The sequence below is a fragment of the Raphanus sativus genome, unplaced genomic scaffold (genome assembly GCF_000801105.2).
Source record: "Raphanus sativus cultivar WK10039 unplaced genomic scaffold, ASM80110v3 Scaffold0499, whole genome shotgun sequence".
Taxonomy (NCBI): Eukaryota; Viridiplantae; Streptophyta; class Magnoliopsida; order Brassicales; family Brassicaceae; genus Raphanus; species Raphanus sativus.
In genome coordinates, this window is record NW_026615817.1 from 944 (window position 1) to 16548 (window position 15605).

The 15605-nt window shown below is 37.5% G+C and overlaps 1 protein-coding gene, 1 non-coding gene and 1 pseudogene across 3 annotated transcripts; all 3 read right to left on the reverse strand.

Annotated features, from left to right (window-relative positions):
* Positions 1 to 2229: 2229 nt before the first annotated feature.
* LOC130502315 (uncharacterized) lies at positions 2230 to 11523 on the reverse strand (annotated as a pseudogene).
* Positions 5697 to 5803, reverse strand: LOC130502316 (small nucleolar RNA R71). Its single transcript, XR_008940218.1, has one exon. It is a non-coding gene; the product is annotated as a small nucleolar RNA R71 (small nucleolar RNA).
* A 1013-nt stretch (positions 11524 to 12536) lies between the features above and the next one.
* On the reverse strand, positions 12537 to 15390 carry LOC130502312 (uncharacterized). 2 transcript variants are annotated; one of them, XR_008940216.1, is made up of 2 exons: positions 13726 to 15390; positions 12537 to 13036 (listed from the first exon to the last, which is right to left on the reverse strand). XR_008940216.1 is itself a non-coding variant. In XM_056997083.1 (2 exons), the coding sequence occupies exons 1-2, from the start codon at positions 13127 to 13129 to the stop codon at positions 12741 to 12743; spliced, it is 303 nt and encodes a 100-aa protein (XP_056853063.1). In that variant the 5' UTR covers positions 13130 to 13740; the 3' UTR covers positions 12537 to 12740. The 2 variants fall into 2 exon arrangements, 1 of the variants encoding a protein (XP_056853063.1); XM_056997083.1 differs by having other exon boundaries at positions 13123 to 13740.
* Between the last annotated feature and the right edge of the window lie 215 nt (positions 15391 to 15605).

Here is a 15605-nt window from a genome sequence, read left to right on the forward strand (position 1 = left end):
GAACTTTTCTTTTAAAAAAAAAAAAAAAAAAAAGAACTTTTCTTGTATAGAGTTATCGAGTTTTTAACTTAGACTAGGGATGGACCCGCCCGTAGGTGAGTTTATAATAAAACTATTTTATATTAAAATATATTTAAATTTTATAAAACATTCGAAAATTTATTTCATATTGAAATAATAAATATAATCTGTTTTTATTTTAATGTGATATTGTAACTTTTATTAAATTTTATTGATTTGAGTTGAAAATAACACTAGTATTTTTTGCTACAAAACAAAAAATTATTAAATTAGAAAATTAAGGAAAATATTGTTTGACAAAAAAAATTAAGGAAAACAGAATGATTTATATTTGTCTATATGATTTCTATTTCAATTTGATATAGTTGAACGAAATATAAGGTAAGAATGACTTATATTTTTTTATTTCTATGAGTATCAGATTTTAATATTATTAGAATAACTAATTCTTCCGATAATAGATTAATACACCCATCCCCAGGTTAAATCAATAATGTAATATGATAAAATTGTAATAAATTATATTTTAAAGTAATAGTTAAATAGTTTCAATAATGTGTTAGTATATATTATGTAACAACAAATGATATTTTATAATATATGTTTGTTTTTGTTTGTATTAGATTTTCAATTTATAATGAAATTGTCTATAATTTTAGTGTTTTACTAATTATGTTTTGTAAGTTATTTTAGCATTTATTGAGCTGTCTATAAAAAAAAATATTTGTCAGAAATTTTTATTTATGCTATTTGAATATATTATTATAGATTAATAGTGTTATAAATGAATAAGTATTAAAATTCTAGCAGATTTTTTTTGACAACAATTCTAGCAGAATTATACTTGAGTTTTATAACCTATCATATTAAATAATTTACTTTAAATAAGTTAGAAAGAACCAAAAGAAATTTAACTAAAATAAGATTAATGTACCGTAACAATTAATAATCTGGAAACTAAAATTAACCAAACTGCATACAAATGTAAATGTTTTCTATTTCATTGTTTTCATTAACGTGTTTTAGAACATGTTGTGTATGAGCTTTTTTTCTCCCAAATTAGAATTATATTAAGGGCCCGAAGCCCAATAAATATAAGGTCGAAACCCAGAAGATACAAGCTCAAGGCCCGACAAAAACTTACAACTAAAAGCCCAACACCAAGGGGCAAATATGACAAAGTAATGGGCTTACGGCCAATTAATCTTTTTGTCTACCTATTGAGGATCAGGTTGATGTAAAAGAGCTACTAATAAGAGTGTATGTAAGACTAGCGATTTCAATCACAATGTAAAATTAATATCTTTGTGCTGTATGTATCATGTGGCAACAGAAGTTTCAAGCTTTTTGATTTGCCATTAATAAATGAATACATGTGATAAAAAAGGGGATGAACAAAGAGTATGTACTTACTGACATATGCCTTTATATAAGTTTCAGAACAAAAAAAAACACTGAGTCTAGTTTATTTCATCAGTGACTAGAAAGAGTTAAAAGACAAAAAAGACAAGAAAAGGAATCTGAATGTAAGAAAGCATGGGAAAAATCATTGGTTTGGATTAGCTCTGTTTCTTTCCAGTGACACCAGCAATAACCTGCAAAAAAAGCAAATTGGACCTAAGTAAATACCTGACGGAAATATTGTTTTGGCTAATGCATAATCAAGCAATAAACAATGGGTTAACTAACAAGTCGATCTTATGCCCAATCCTTGCTTTTGAAACCAACAAAACGTGATCGTCCATGAAGGAAAGAATATACATTTCGAGAGAGACATACATAAACCAAACAAATCACAAAACATGGAAATAATGTTATGTTACAACACACAACAAACACAATTTAACCATCCAACTAAGAAGCTGCTAAAAAGAAAATTTCAGAGAGATATATACTGTACACATACATGGGTAAGTGGAGGGGCTTTAACTTGTTTGGAAGCCTCAAGAGAATCTAAGAGAGGCCTCACTACATCTGGCAGAAAGAGTCCTTACAAAACAAACAAGATGAGAAGATGTAAATGACACTTCTGCTAACAGAACATGTTCAAAACAAACTTTTTGAACAAGAGAAACTGATGTTTTGCTTTAAACGAAGTTGAGGAATTAGTTCCTAATCTTATAACAAATCACAAATGAAATGTTAGCTAAGAACAAGTCTCTACAAATGAAACAAATGTGACATTAAACTCTCTTTTTTTGGTACATGGAAGAAAAGATTTTATAGCTGCTAAGAATTGAACATATGCAGATGCTTTTACATGAAAGATCTTAACATTTGATTTCTTTAAGATAATCTCAAACTAGAAAACACACAATATTAACAAAAAATTCCTTGCAACAATTTACAATTCTCTCATTTAACCAAATCCATAAGCTGCTGCAGCATTACAAAGTAAATCTTAAAACTCATTTCAAGAAGAGTGATATTTAAAAAAAAAAACTTTCCAGGTCTCTCTTCTTCTCTTCACTTTGAACTAGAAAGATAGAATCTGCATCCATCCAACAGTCCATCCCAGGAGCAAACCAGCACCAACTAGACTCATCCCCAATGCTAAACCAAACAGACCATTCGGTTTACCTCTTTTGCTTCTTCTCTTTCTCCCCTCTTCTCTTGCTTGCGAATTGCTCCAAGGTGGCTGCTCCTTGCTTTTCTCAATCTTCTTGTTCTTGATTTGGAGGTATAGCGCTTCAAGCTGAAGCAGTTGCATCAACTGCTTATACCCGAAAAGCTCTGACGCTTTCTCTTGAACAAGAGATTCACCAAGTCCTCTTTCTCCGCGCAAGCTTCTTTAGCCATGTTTCAGCTTCCCTAGCTCTAGTCTGAGAACACGCCTCAGCGCTTCTAATAACTCAGACTTGCTCAAATAAGACTCAGAGATAATATCTTACCAAGGAAAGGAAAGGAATTATATTGTATAAAGTTAATTACCAAGGAAAGCAAAGGAATTATATTGTATAAAGTTAATTACCAAGAAAATCTAGTAATTATATTGTATAAAGTTAATTAGCCGAAACAAGGAAAGGAAGAGTCATGGAGTTTTCCCTTTTTCCTTGTAGAAAATTAGAAATTTCTATTTTTCAAAAACCTAGCTTGGACAGGGTGCTCAGCTCGTATATATAGAATATTGAAAGTTTACCTTTTCAAAAACATTTGTATGACTGTCTTGATCAATCTGACACGAGATACAATGCTGGAAAGATGTCGCTCGAGTGTAGAATTGCTACCGCACGATGTTGTAGAGCTCATACTAGAGAGACTTCCGGTCAAGTCTCTACTGAGATTAAGGTCTGTATCAAAGACGTGGAAATTGACAATCCAGACCCAACGTTTCCAGGAAAGACAGTTGGGCCATCGTAGGCGATCACGAGATCCGGATATACTTTTCGTTCACTATGCACATAATGATGGGTGCCTGCCTACAGATGCTCGAAGATTTATGTTTGGATCATCAATAGCTTATACGGTCTGTTTCCCTACTTCATGCACGTCGGTCTGCCAAAATACATGTGACGGTCTAATATGCTTCTTGATGTCTTGCATATTTGCATTGTTTTAACCATTCATTCATAAGCATTTACATCATGTAGATTAGGATTTAGACATGTTTAGGTTGCATTATGCATACATATGTCTCTATCAGGTATTGGAGCACCTCATGAGGTTATTGGAGACATTTAGATGCATTTGGTGCTCAAAAGAAGAATAAGAGTTGATCTTTGGACAAAACCGACCGGAGCGACCACCTCGGAGCGACTAGGTGACATCGCTCCAGCCGGAGCGACCTCAAGGCTCAATCTCAGAGCGACGCCATGAAGTCGCTCGCCTTTTTATCGCTTCGGACATCCGTGAATCAGCCTGGAGCGACCTGCAGAGGTCGCTGTGAGACCTCGCTCCAGCCGGAGCGACCTTTGACGACCAAAGCTGGAGCGACCACTCCAAGTCGCTCGGCTTTATACAGCTCGAAGACGAAGAAAATACCTCCGGAGCGATGCCTCGCAGCGACCACCCGAGGTCGCTCCCGAAGCCAGAGCGACCTCTCGGAGCGACTGGCCGAGGTCGCTCCGCGTTATCAGTGCACGACTTTTATTATTTTCAAGGACCTTTTTGCAATTTATTGTGCACGTTTTTGCACTGAAAAACCTAATGTTTAAGTACTCTTTGTAGCCACCATTGGCAGATTATCTTTGATCATTTGAATACACAAAACTCTCTCAAGAAAAAGCTCTCTTTTTGATTTGATTGTTCTTGTGTTCTTGTGATTTCTCTTCTATTTCTCTATATGATTCATCTGAAATCCATCATGGGTTTAAGAGGAATCATGGAGATTAGTGAGTAATCACCTTTTGGATTCATGGGTTAGGGTGATTAAGGGTGATTAGGCTAGTTCTAGGATGTTTTAGGTGTAGATCATACTTGTTCCTTGCTAGTAGAGTGATCTTAATGCATCATTTGAGTAGGCCACTCAAAGGGTGATCTCTAGGCATTTCCCACCCAAAAGGTGTTTGATGAAATGCCTGAGTCAACTCTCCTAGGCTCTTAGTGTACTTTGCCAAAGATATTTGTTGTTAAAGATGCTAAGATAGCTAATAGACTTGTTAGTAATGATTGCTTGCATGTTATTCAACCAAAGACATTTGATGTTTGAGACATGTTAGCAAATGAGCATTCATCTAGACATAGAGCTTGCTTAGAATTGTGTCTAGGCTTAAGGTTAATAGTTTGATTGATTCATTTGTCATCCTTAGTTCGAAACTTGATCACCCAAGGTCTGAAATCCCTACACCCATGAGTCCTCCTTTCCAATAGCTTAAAAGTATCATTTTTATTGCTTTGCATAGCTTTAATCTTTAGTTTAGAAATCATCAAATCACTGGCTGCACTTAGATTAGGCAAATACTTGCATTCTCACTGCTTTGAGTCCCTCAGAACTGGTTCGACAACTTACTACCACTATACTATCATTTGACTTAGGAGCCTCAAAACTCCTAGCATCAAATTGGCGCCGTTGCCAAATTCTGAGTTTGATTTGAACATTGAGATTTAGTCATTTGCTTGAGACTAAGTCATTTTTATTTTTGTAAGTTACTGATTCTCTTCTTCACCTCTTTGTGATTTTCAGGTGTATGAACTTGAGGAGCAAGGGTACATCAAACCTTGTTCCAAGAGCCACAGACATCAGAGCTTTAGAGAGAGAGTGTACTAGAAAGAGAAGACAAGAAGAGCAACAGGCTCAACTGCAGCCACTGGAAGCTGCAATGGAAGAACAACAAAATCCTCAGAACCCCAATGGACCTCAACAGCGACCAGCTCGCCCCATTGGCACTTATGACCGCCCCAACATCCATGGTCCTAGACTTGGAATTCGAGCACCAGCTGTGGCTGCTAACAATTTTGAGATCAAGTCAGGACTGCTAAACTGCATAGAGAACAACAAGTATCATGGTCTGGCTGTGGAGGACCCATTTGATCACTTGGATAAGTTTGACAGCTACTGTGGTATGTCAAAGACTAATGGTGTGTCAGAGGATGCCTTAAAGCTCAAGCTATTCCCTTTCTCTTTGGGGGATAAGGCACGTCAGTGGGAGAAGTCTCTACCAAGTGACTCCATCACCACTTGGGAAGACTGCAAAAGGGCATTCTTGGAGAAGTTCTTCTCTACCTCAAGAACTGCTAAGTTGAGGAATGAGATCTCCAGCTTCCAACAGAAGAACTTGGAAGGATTCAGTGAAGCTTGGGAGAGATTCAATGGTTACCAAGCTCAGTGCCCACACCATGGATTCTCTAAGGAGAGCTTGCTGAGCACATTCTACAGAGGTGCTCTTCCTATGTACAGAGCCAGACTGGATACAGCTAGCAATGGGTTCTTTTTGGGGAGAACTGAGGAAGAGGCAGAGGCTCTGGTTGACAACATGGTTAAGAGTGATGCAGTCTACAGTGGAGACCATGACAGAAGCAGCAGAGGTGATGACAATCAAACAAGGAATGAGATAAAGGCTCTTCAGGAGAAGATTGACAAACTCATTGCTGATAAGGCCACACAAGCACAGGTGAACTTTGTTGGCAACCTAAGCCAGGAGATACCTCCTACTGTCAATGAGGTTGAGGGTTTGGAAGGGCAAGAAGAATTATGTTTCATCAACAGTAATGGTAGCTGGTACAAGAAGGAACCCAACTTTCAGTACAACAACTACCAACAGAAGCCCTATTCAAACAACCAGCAGAGTGGTTATCAGCCTCGAAACAACCAGCAGAGCAACTATCAGCCTCAGCAAAACTCCTCTCCTAGCTCCTCTGCCCCTCAACAGAGCAGCACTGATGCCTTACTGAAACAGATCTTGGAGTCTCAGACTAGAAGTGAGAAGCATGTGGGCTATGAGCTGAAGAACCTTCACTCCAAGATTGATGGGAGCTACAATGAGCTCAACAACAAATTCTCCCACCTTGCTTCTTCTGTCAAGAATTTGGAAAATCAGTTTGCTTCCATGAGCTCCAACCAGAACCGCCAGCAAGGATCTCTACCTGGAAAGTCAGATCAAAACCCCAAGGAAGCAAAAGCTGTCACACTTAGGAGTGGTAAGCAGTTGACTCCTGTAACCCTCACCAAAGATGCTGAGAAACAAGGTGAGGAAGTGGCCATCAACCTAGATGATGAAGTGGTCATTGTTGATGAGAAGACAGATGCTGAGATCTTGGAGAAGATTGTGAAAGCCAAGGGTAAAGGAAAGGTTGGAGAAGAGAAGAAAACAACAAAAGATGGTGAATCTGCTGCTCCAGCAAGTGAGAGCTCTCATGTCCCCCCTCCCTATGAACCAAAGCTTCCATTCCCTGGTAGATTCAAGAAGCAGCTGCTACAGAAGTACAAGGCTTTGTTTGAGAAGCAGATGAGTGAAGCTCAGGTTACAATGCCCATCATTGATGCTTTCATGCTAATTCCTCAATACAGCAAACTCCTAAAAGATGTTGTAGCTGCCAAGAAGAAGGAGATGGAGGGCATGATGGTTCTGAGTCATGAGTGCAATGCCATCATTCAGAGGCTTGCTGCTCCAGAGAAGTTAGAGGATCCAGGATGCTTCACACTACCTTGTGCTCTTGGACCTATGGTGTTTGAGAAGTGTCTCTGCGATTTAGGAGCTAGTGTCAGCTTGATGCCTTTGTCTGTGGCAAAGAAGCTTGGTTTCACTCAATACAAGAAGTGTAGACTCTCTCTGGTGTTGGCTGATCGTTCAGTGAAGTACCCTGTGGGCATCTTAGAGAACCTCCCTGTGAAGATTGGAAAGCATGAGATACCCACAGACTTTGTGGTGCTTGAGATGGGTGAGGAGGCTCAAGACCCATTGATTCTTGGAAGGCCATTCTTAGCTACAGCAGGAGCTATTGTGAATGTGAAGGAAGGGAAGATTGACCTCCATTTGGGCAAGGAGAACATCCTCCACTTTGACATCAAGGAGAAGATGAGGAACCCCACTGTATTTGGACAAGCCTTCACCATTGAAGAGATGAATCTTTCTCCTGCTGATGATCTCTATGATGAGCTACCACCTGAGGAAGATGGGGTGTCAACTCCACTTTCTGCCTCTAGTCCAGCCTGATCCAAGGGAGGCAAAGTCAAGCTAGAGACTTAAAACAAGCTCACTTGGGAGGAAGTCCCATGAGTATCCTTGTATATATTGCATTAGTATTTGCATTATCATTCTATTGCATAGAACAATTGGAAAATGAAGTTGTTTGCAGGTGTGGAGCAGAAACTCGGACATCAGAGCGAGGTCATGGAGCGAGGGAGAGAAGTCGCTCCAGCTGGGAGCGACTTGCCCACAGCGACCCCCAGAGGTCGCTCGTGTCCTCCGGAGCGAAACTGACCATGGAGCGAGGTCTCCGCAGCGACGTCACGAGGTCGCTCCAACTGGGAGCGACCTGCCGCAGCGACCCTTCAACCTCGCTCCCGTCTCAGGTAACTGCAAACTTCCCTTTTTCCAGTTTTTCTTTGTATTTCACATTTCCATTGGGTACCTCACTCACACAGAGACTGTGTGATTTAAGTGTGGGGGAGGTACCTAGTATTTGATCATGTTTGTTTCCATGATTTTGAGTCTCATGCATTGCATATACATTCTTATTTGCATTAGAAAAATCCAAAAAAAAATAATAAAAAAAAATTTGAAAAACACAAAAAGAATCATTTAGTTGCATCATTTGCATTTTTAGGATTGAGTCTAGAAGCATATAGGTTGCATTCATGCATTAGGGGGATCTCAACCTTGTAAAGAGCTCATGCTAAGTACTGAATTTGTTGACCTTTGTAATCATGACAAGTAGCTTGAGCACCCTTTAGAAAGCTTGTAAACTTCGCGCCTTGAATGCTCCTCTTGAAACTCATTTGACTGTTGATACTCTCTCTTTGAAGCAAGCTCCTGTTTTAATGTCTCTTGCATATGGTCCCTTGTGTACTAAGTCATGGATATACACACTTGAGTTGTCCCATCTGTTTTACCAATCTTTTTGACAAACTCAAGTGGTACTCCACTCCCAAAACCCACACCTCATTTTTAAACCATCATTATTTGTTGAGTGAGGCCTCTTTGGAAAGCTTTGCATGTGCATAATGTTGAGAGTATTGGGAACAACAATGCTTAGTCTCCATTCTTGCTAGATTAGTCACTCTATTGTCTAGCTATAGGAAGGGGGTGAATGTTGTGATTGTGATTTGGGAATATGAAAGGTTTGACTCTTTGTGCTTAAATGATTAGTCTTTATGGGATTAGTGGAGAAGTATCTAGCTCTTATTGTGAAAAGTCTTGGCCCCCAAATAAAAAAAAAAAAAAAAAAAAAAAAAAAAAGAAGAATGAAAAAGGGGGCTAGCAAAGTTGTTAGGAGCTAAGATTTGTTTTAAAATTGTGAAAATCCCTTATTGATTTCAAAAGAAAGAGTCTGATGTGAAGAATGTTCTTGGGATCTTTTGGTGAGAGATGTGAGTTGGGTTTGACATTGAGGAATGATTGAATATCTTGTGTGTTTGGGAAAGGGTAGAACAGTGGAGATTGAGCATTGTATGCATGAGTTGATCCCTTTCTTAGATATATTATGTGTATTGTCAAAGCTACTTTGTTTTGAGAGTAAACCACCATAAAATATCATTCTGAACCTCTGATTTCACTTGCATTAAAGCCTTTGTCTTACCAAACCAAATGACTTGGACCAGTTGACCATTTGTGAGATGTCTATTGAGTTTGCTTCATAAATGTTAGAGAGATGTGGATTTGTGGTTTGTAGATGCATGGTTAATGAGTGTAGAGATCAAAGGAGCTGAGATAGGCCTAGAGAAGTTAGAGATTGATAAAATCTTTGCTCTTGCTATTTGGTATGATTATGCAAGGTTGTTAGGTTGAGAACTAAGAAGATTTTCTTTTGGTTATGAGTCCCCATTTTCAAACCTTTTCTCCTTGGTTCTTGAAAGTTTACTTGTGGACAAGTAAAGGACTAGTGTGGGGGAGTTGATGTCTTGCATATTTGCATTGTTTTAACCATTCATTCATAAGCATTTACATCATGTAGATTAGGATTTGGACATGTTTAGGTTGCATTATGCATACATATGTCTCTATCAGGTATTGGAGCACCTCATGAGGTTATTGGAGACATTTAGATGCATTTGGTGCTCAAAAGAAGAATAAGAGTTGATCTTTGGACAAAACCGACCGGAGCGACCACCTCGGAGCGACTAGGTGACATCGCTCCAGCCGGAGCGACCTCAAGGCTCAATCTCAGAGCGACGCCATGAAGTCGCTCGCCTTTTTATCGCTTCGGACATCCGTGAATCAGCCTGGAGCGACCTGCAGAGGTCGCTGTGAGACCTCGCTCCAGCCGGAGCGACCTTTGACGACCAAAGCTGGAGCGACCACTCCAAGTCGCTCGGCTTTATACAGCTCGAAGACGAAGAAAATACCTCCGGAGCGATGCCTCGCAGCGACCACCCGAGGTCGCTCCCGAAGCCAGAGCGACCTCTCGGAGCGACTGGCCGAGGTCGCTCCGCGTTATCAGTGCACGACTTTTATTATTTTCAAGGACCTTTTTGCAATTTATTGTGCACGTTTTTGCACTGAAAAACCTAATGTTTAAGTACTCTTTGTAGCCACCATTGGCAGATTATCTTTGATCATTTGAATACACAAAACTCTCTCAAGAAAAAGCTCTCTTTTTGATTTGATTGTTCTTGTGTTCTTGTGATTTCTCTTCTATTTCTCTATATGATTCATCTGAAATCCATCATGGGTTTAAGAGGAATCATGGAGATTAGTGAGTAATCACCTTTTGGATTCATGGGTTAGGGTGATTAAGGGTGATTAGGCTAGTTCTAGGATGTTTTAGGTGTAGATCATACTTGTTCCTTGCTAGTAGAGTGATCTTAATGCATCATTTGAGTAGGCCACTCAAAGGGTGATCTCTAGGCATTTCCCACCCAAAAGGTGTTTGATGAAATGCCTGAGTCAACTCTCCTAGGCTCTTAGTGTACTTTGCCAAAGATATTTGTTGTTAAAGATGCTAAGATAGCTAATAGACTTGTTAGTAATGATTGCTTGCATGTTATTCAACCAAAGACATTTGATGTTTGAGACATGTTAGCAAATGAGCATTCATCTAGACATAGAGCTTGCTTAGAATTGTGTCTAGGCTTAAGGTTAATAGTTTGATTGATTCATTTGTCATCCTTAGTTCGAAACTTGATCACCCAAGGTCTGAAATCCCTACACCCATGAGTCCTCCTTTCCAATAGCTTAAAAGTATCATTTTTATTGCTTTGCATAGCTTTAATCTTTAGTTTAGAAATCATCAAATCACTGGCTGCACTTAGATTAGGCAAATACTTGCATTCTCACTGCTTTGAGTCCCTCAGAACTGGTTCGACAACTTACTACCACTATACTATCATTTGACTTAGGAGCCTCAAAACTCCTAGCATCACTTCTACACCAAGTACGTCCCGAGTGTCTGTGTCGTGGTGGTGAATCCCGCCACTAGGTGGCATCAAAGTTTACCTCTTGCCAGAATTCAACAGCTCTGCATCGTCAGGGATGCAAAAACATCGTATAGCTCATATCATAAGCTTGGATTCGGTAAAGACAAACTAAGGGGTACATACAAGCCAGTTTTTTTATATAATTCATCTGAATTTGGCCTAGACAACGTTACTACTTGTGAAGTTTTCGACTTTAGCATGAACACTTGGAGGTACGTTCACCCTGCTTCTCCTTATCGAATAATTGTTCGCCATGCTCCTCTGTACGTAGATGGGTCCCTTTATTGGTTAACTGACTGTGAAGAAACCAAAGTATTATCTTTCGATCTTCACACTGAAACTTTCCAAGTTATCTGTAAAGCTCCCTTTTCCCATGTACATGATCCTTTCAGATTCACCATGTGCATCCTCGATAACTGCTTGAGTGTATCCGAGAGTAACTGGCCCATCCAAGATATATGGTTGTTAGATTCTTCAGGCGGTAACATCAATACGTGGAAGAAAATGTTTACGATAGATATCAGTAAACCTCTTCGTTGGTGTGGAGGAACCTCACTCTTAACGATAGCAGTTTTAGAGAAGAACAAGTTATTAATTCGTGGTCGTTGTCATCGTAAGGAACCACTGGTGATACATGATCTCCATACCAAATCTTATGAGTTAGTATTCACAGATAACAATCCTTTGTTTCTGTTTGTTACTTCGAAAGTTTGTTTTCTGCTTTATCAAACTAGTTTTCTCTTTCTTTTCTTTTTTACCGAATTACCGATGAACCATTGGAATTAATTAACATCTTATGCACTTTAATGTGACCTTGATCTTGTCTACTTTGTCTTCTTACTATATATATTCAGCGTTACTTTATAAAGTTTCCACATTCATGATAACATGGAACTTGGATCCCTTGTATACTGTTACTAAATAAAATACTCTGCTTCCTAATGCTTTAGTTTATATGATTTCCAACTATATATGAACCTCCTGTGTGTAACCGTTTTATCTGATATATGCTTCGCTTCGCTGCAGTATCATATTATGTGAATCTTAGAATTATTGTGTGGTTGCATGATTTTGACATTTTTTTTCCAACTGTTATGCAAGTACCAGCTTGATAGCCATATTTTCCTTACATATTATTCTTATCACGATCGCTCTCCGTTCTCAAGGCTTCTTAGCTCTTCACAAAGTCCTCCTTTTTCCACGGGAACATCCATGACAATTGTGGCTTACGGTTAGGTGGTGCCATTCACGTAAATATATTGTTTTGTATTAATATCCCGAAGCTTTCTAGCAAGGTAATATTTTGTTTATACCTTTCCAATCGGGCCCGGACGATCCACGTTATTAAGTGAACATGGAAATGAAAATTTACTTCTACCTTTCCTTTTACCGAGCGGTAAAAAATGATCAATATGGAGATGCACCTTCTTTTTGGGTTCAGTTAGGAGATGCACTTACATGCATGCATGAAAGATCTTTTCATATGATGATGTCTTTGAGATATTATAAACACACAATATTTAACAAAATTCTTACAACAAATTACATTCTCTCATTTAACCAAATCCATAAGCTGCAGCATTACAATACAAGTAAATCTTAAAAAACTCATTTCAAGAAGAGTTACATTTTTCAAAGAAAAAAAAACAAAACTTTCCAGGTCTCTCTCTATTCTCCTCTTCGCTTTGAACTACAAAGATATCAACTACATCCATCCAACAGTCCATCCCAGGAGCAAATCTTCTTGAATGTGATGACCCAACAGAAGAGGAATATTCAGAGGCATGAAACCTGGAGAAGATGGTTGGTTCTGTGGACGAACAACAGGAGGAGGAGAAGAGACAGGATCTTCTTGAACCTGTTTCGTTGATGATGAAGAAGAGTGGGAAGAGGTTGTTAGCTTGGGAGCTCTTTTAGAGTCTTCTTGGACAAAGTAACGGTTGGCTGTTCTTTGCCACACTGCTCTTGCTTCTGCTGCTGCCATCATTTCACACCATAACTCTGTTATATTAGATAACAAATAAACAAGAATCAATTAAAGATCAATGTGACTCATAAATCAGGCAGATTAGATAACATTTGATTACCATTCATAGAAGACAATGAATCATAATCAGTGGCGGACCCACGTTAAGAGTTATGGTGTCATATGACACCACAAATATATTATAAAATCGATAGTTGACAGTAGCGTATTTGGTTAGGAAGCTTGGTGCTGAACCCGCAAACCTGGGATCGAAACCCCTCAGTGACTTCATTTCTTAATATTTTTGTTTTTGACAAAATTTTACCCACACTATGACCCCACATAAAAATAATTCTGGGTTCGCCCCTTATCATAATCAAAGTTGGAATCTTTATTACAAGACAACAAGATCCATCACCAAAACTTTTTGAACAATAGAATCTGATGTTTTGCTTTAAAGGAAGTTGAAGTATTAGTTCCTAATCTTAATAACCAATCAAAGGCAGATTGATTCTTGTCAACATTATTTAACTTACCAACCAAACAATCACTCTTTGCAGTTTAGAATCAAATCCTCTAATAAATTAACTAAACACAGAAAGAAAAAAACATCAAACTCGATGATGATCTAAGTTGTCGGAACCATATTCATCCAACTAAAAACTGAAAACTTATCATTGAAAAAACAATTATTTGCAGAATTTCAATGAGAAATAAAACTAACCAGAAGGAAAGGAAAGAGTAACAGCGAATAGAGAAGACACTCTCGTGAAAACAGTAACCAAAAACAAAGAAGATAGAGGCTTTTTTATCTAAAAAAAATTCAACTGTCAGAGGTGGTTTTTGTTTGCTTCTGATTAAGAGCTTTTTTGAATCCTTGCAGTTTTCGTTTTTTTTTCTGTGTTTTAGTACGCAAGCTTCCGCTAAACGACGCTGTTTTAGGACCCATAGTTTCGTGTCAGAGTCTTTGGGTTCCACAGATTTGCCCATTGCTTTCAGACAAGAGAGCTGTTCGATTAGATATTATGCACACGTGGCGTTAAACCAAAAAAATCGAGTGGGAACTCTTTTTTTTTTTTTTACGGATAATACTTCTTATCGAGATTATTTGGAGAGAAATCTGGCTCTTCACTATACTCATCACGCATTATATAATAGGTTTTATATATGTCCTAATTAATGGTGTTGTTAGACTCTTTTTTTTCAAATTTGGTTAGATGATCGTTCTTTTTTAATTTATACTGTTGGTATGATCATACATATTTTTTATAAACTAGATATAAAAATAAGAAAGTAAATTAAAGTTAAGCGTCTACGCTTAGTGTATATCTCCTAATTAGTAATTAACTTTAATAAGTTCTTACATGTTGATATTAGTAAAAGTCATTCTCATGTACTAATTACCTATAGTTCTTGAAAATATAAATTATATCTTTAAATGTTAATTTGGTTTAGAATAGATTTGATAGGTAGGTACATAGAATGTAAATAGTGGGCATCGCCTAGTGATAGAACGTTATGTAAGGCAAAGTTTCTTCAAGTGATTTAGGGGTTGATTGGTTGTTGCTTGTAGCTTTAGATTTTTTGTTTTGAAAAATAGACTGTAAGATTTTTGTTTTGGTTTTATTTTTTTGACTTTGAATATTTTTTAAAGCATTTGATAAAAGCTGTAGAAAATTTAATTTCTATAGTCAATATATTTCCTTTTAAAAATTTTGGGCTGTAACTTTGGATTTTATTAATAAAGCTTGATTATTTTGGTTTTATTACTTTAGAGAAATTTATGGCTGTGTGGAGCACTCACATATATTACCAATCATCCCCTCAATCTCTGTCCATTAGATACTTTTTAGTTTATTATGTGATCCATAAGAAGTTAAACAATTACGATTTTCTAATAAGATCCTTTATGTCAGCAACTATATATTCATCATAAGTAGGGATAATAAAACCATAGAACTAAGTTCTATAGAAAATGGACCCTAGCTCCTCTTAACTTAATATTATTAGGAATAAATAATGATGGGTTTAATGATTCAAATCATTCCGTATGTGTCAAAAATTATGGCGCAGTTCAATAAAAAACCTCAAGATAACATAATCTACTACGTAATACAATCGCGGGCAGGTTGTTTATGAAAGTCATCAGAAATTTCATAATCTTATTAAACTGTATTAAGGTCAACTCAAGACTCCTTGACACTGCTTCATAGCCTTATACATATATATGTGCATGTATGTGTGTACACACCAAAATATTGACGTACACATATAGTGCAACTGTACAAGTCACCAAACTATTTCTCCCGTTTGAGCTACACATGTAGGAAGTGTTATTGAAAATTGGAATTTGAATCAAGTAGTGGAATTTAAGTATGCAATTACTTTGATGGAAAATATATCCATTCTCGATATCCTTCACAAATATTGATAAAAAGGTAGGAATTGTTTTAGTTAAAAAGATATACTGAATTCTATTAAAATCCATCATAACTGAGTTCTAACAACATCTAAAAAATATTCCCTCTGTTTCTAAAAGTTACATATTCTAGAACAAACTCAATTTAATAAGATGACACAATAAGAAGTGAAAAAACAAAGTTC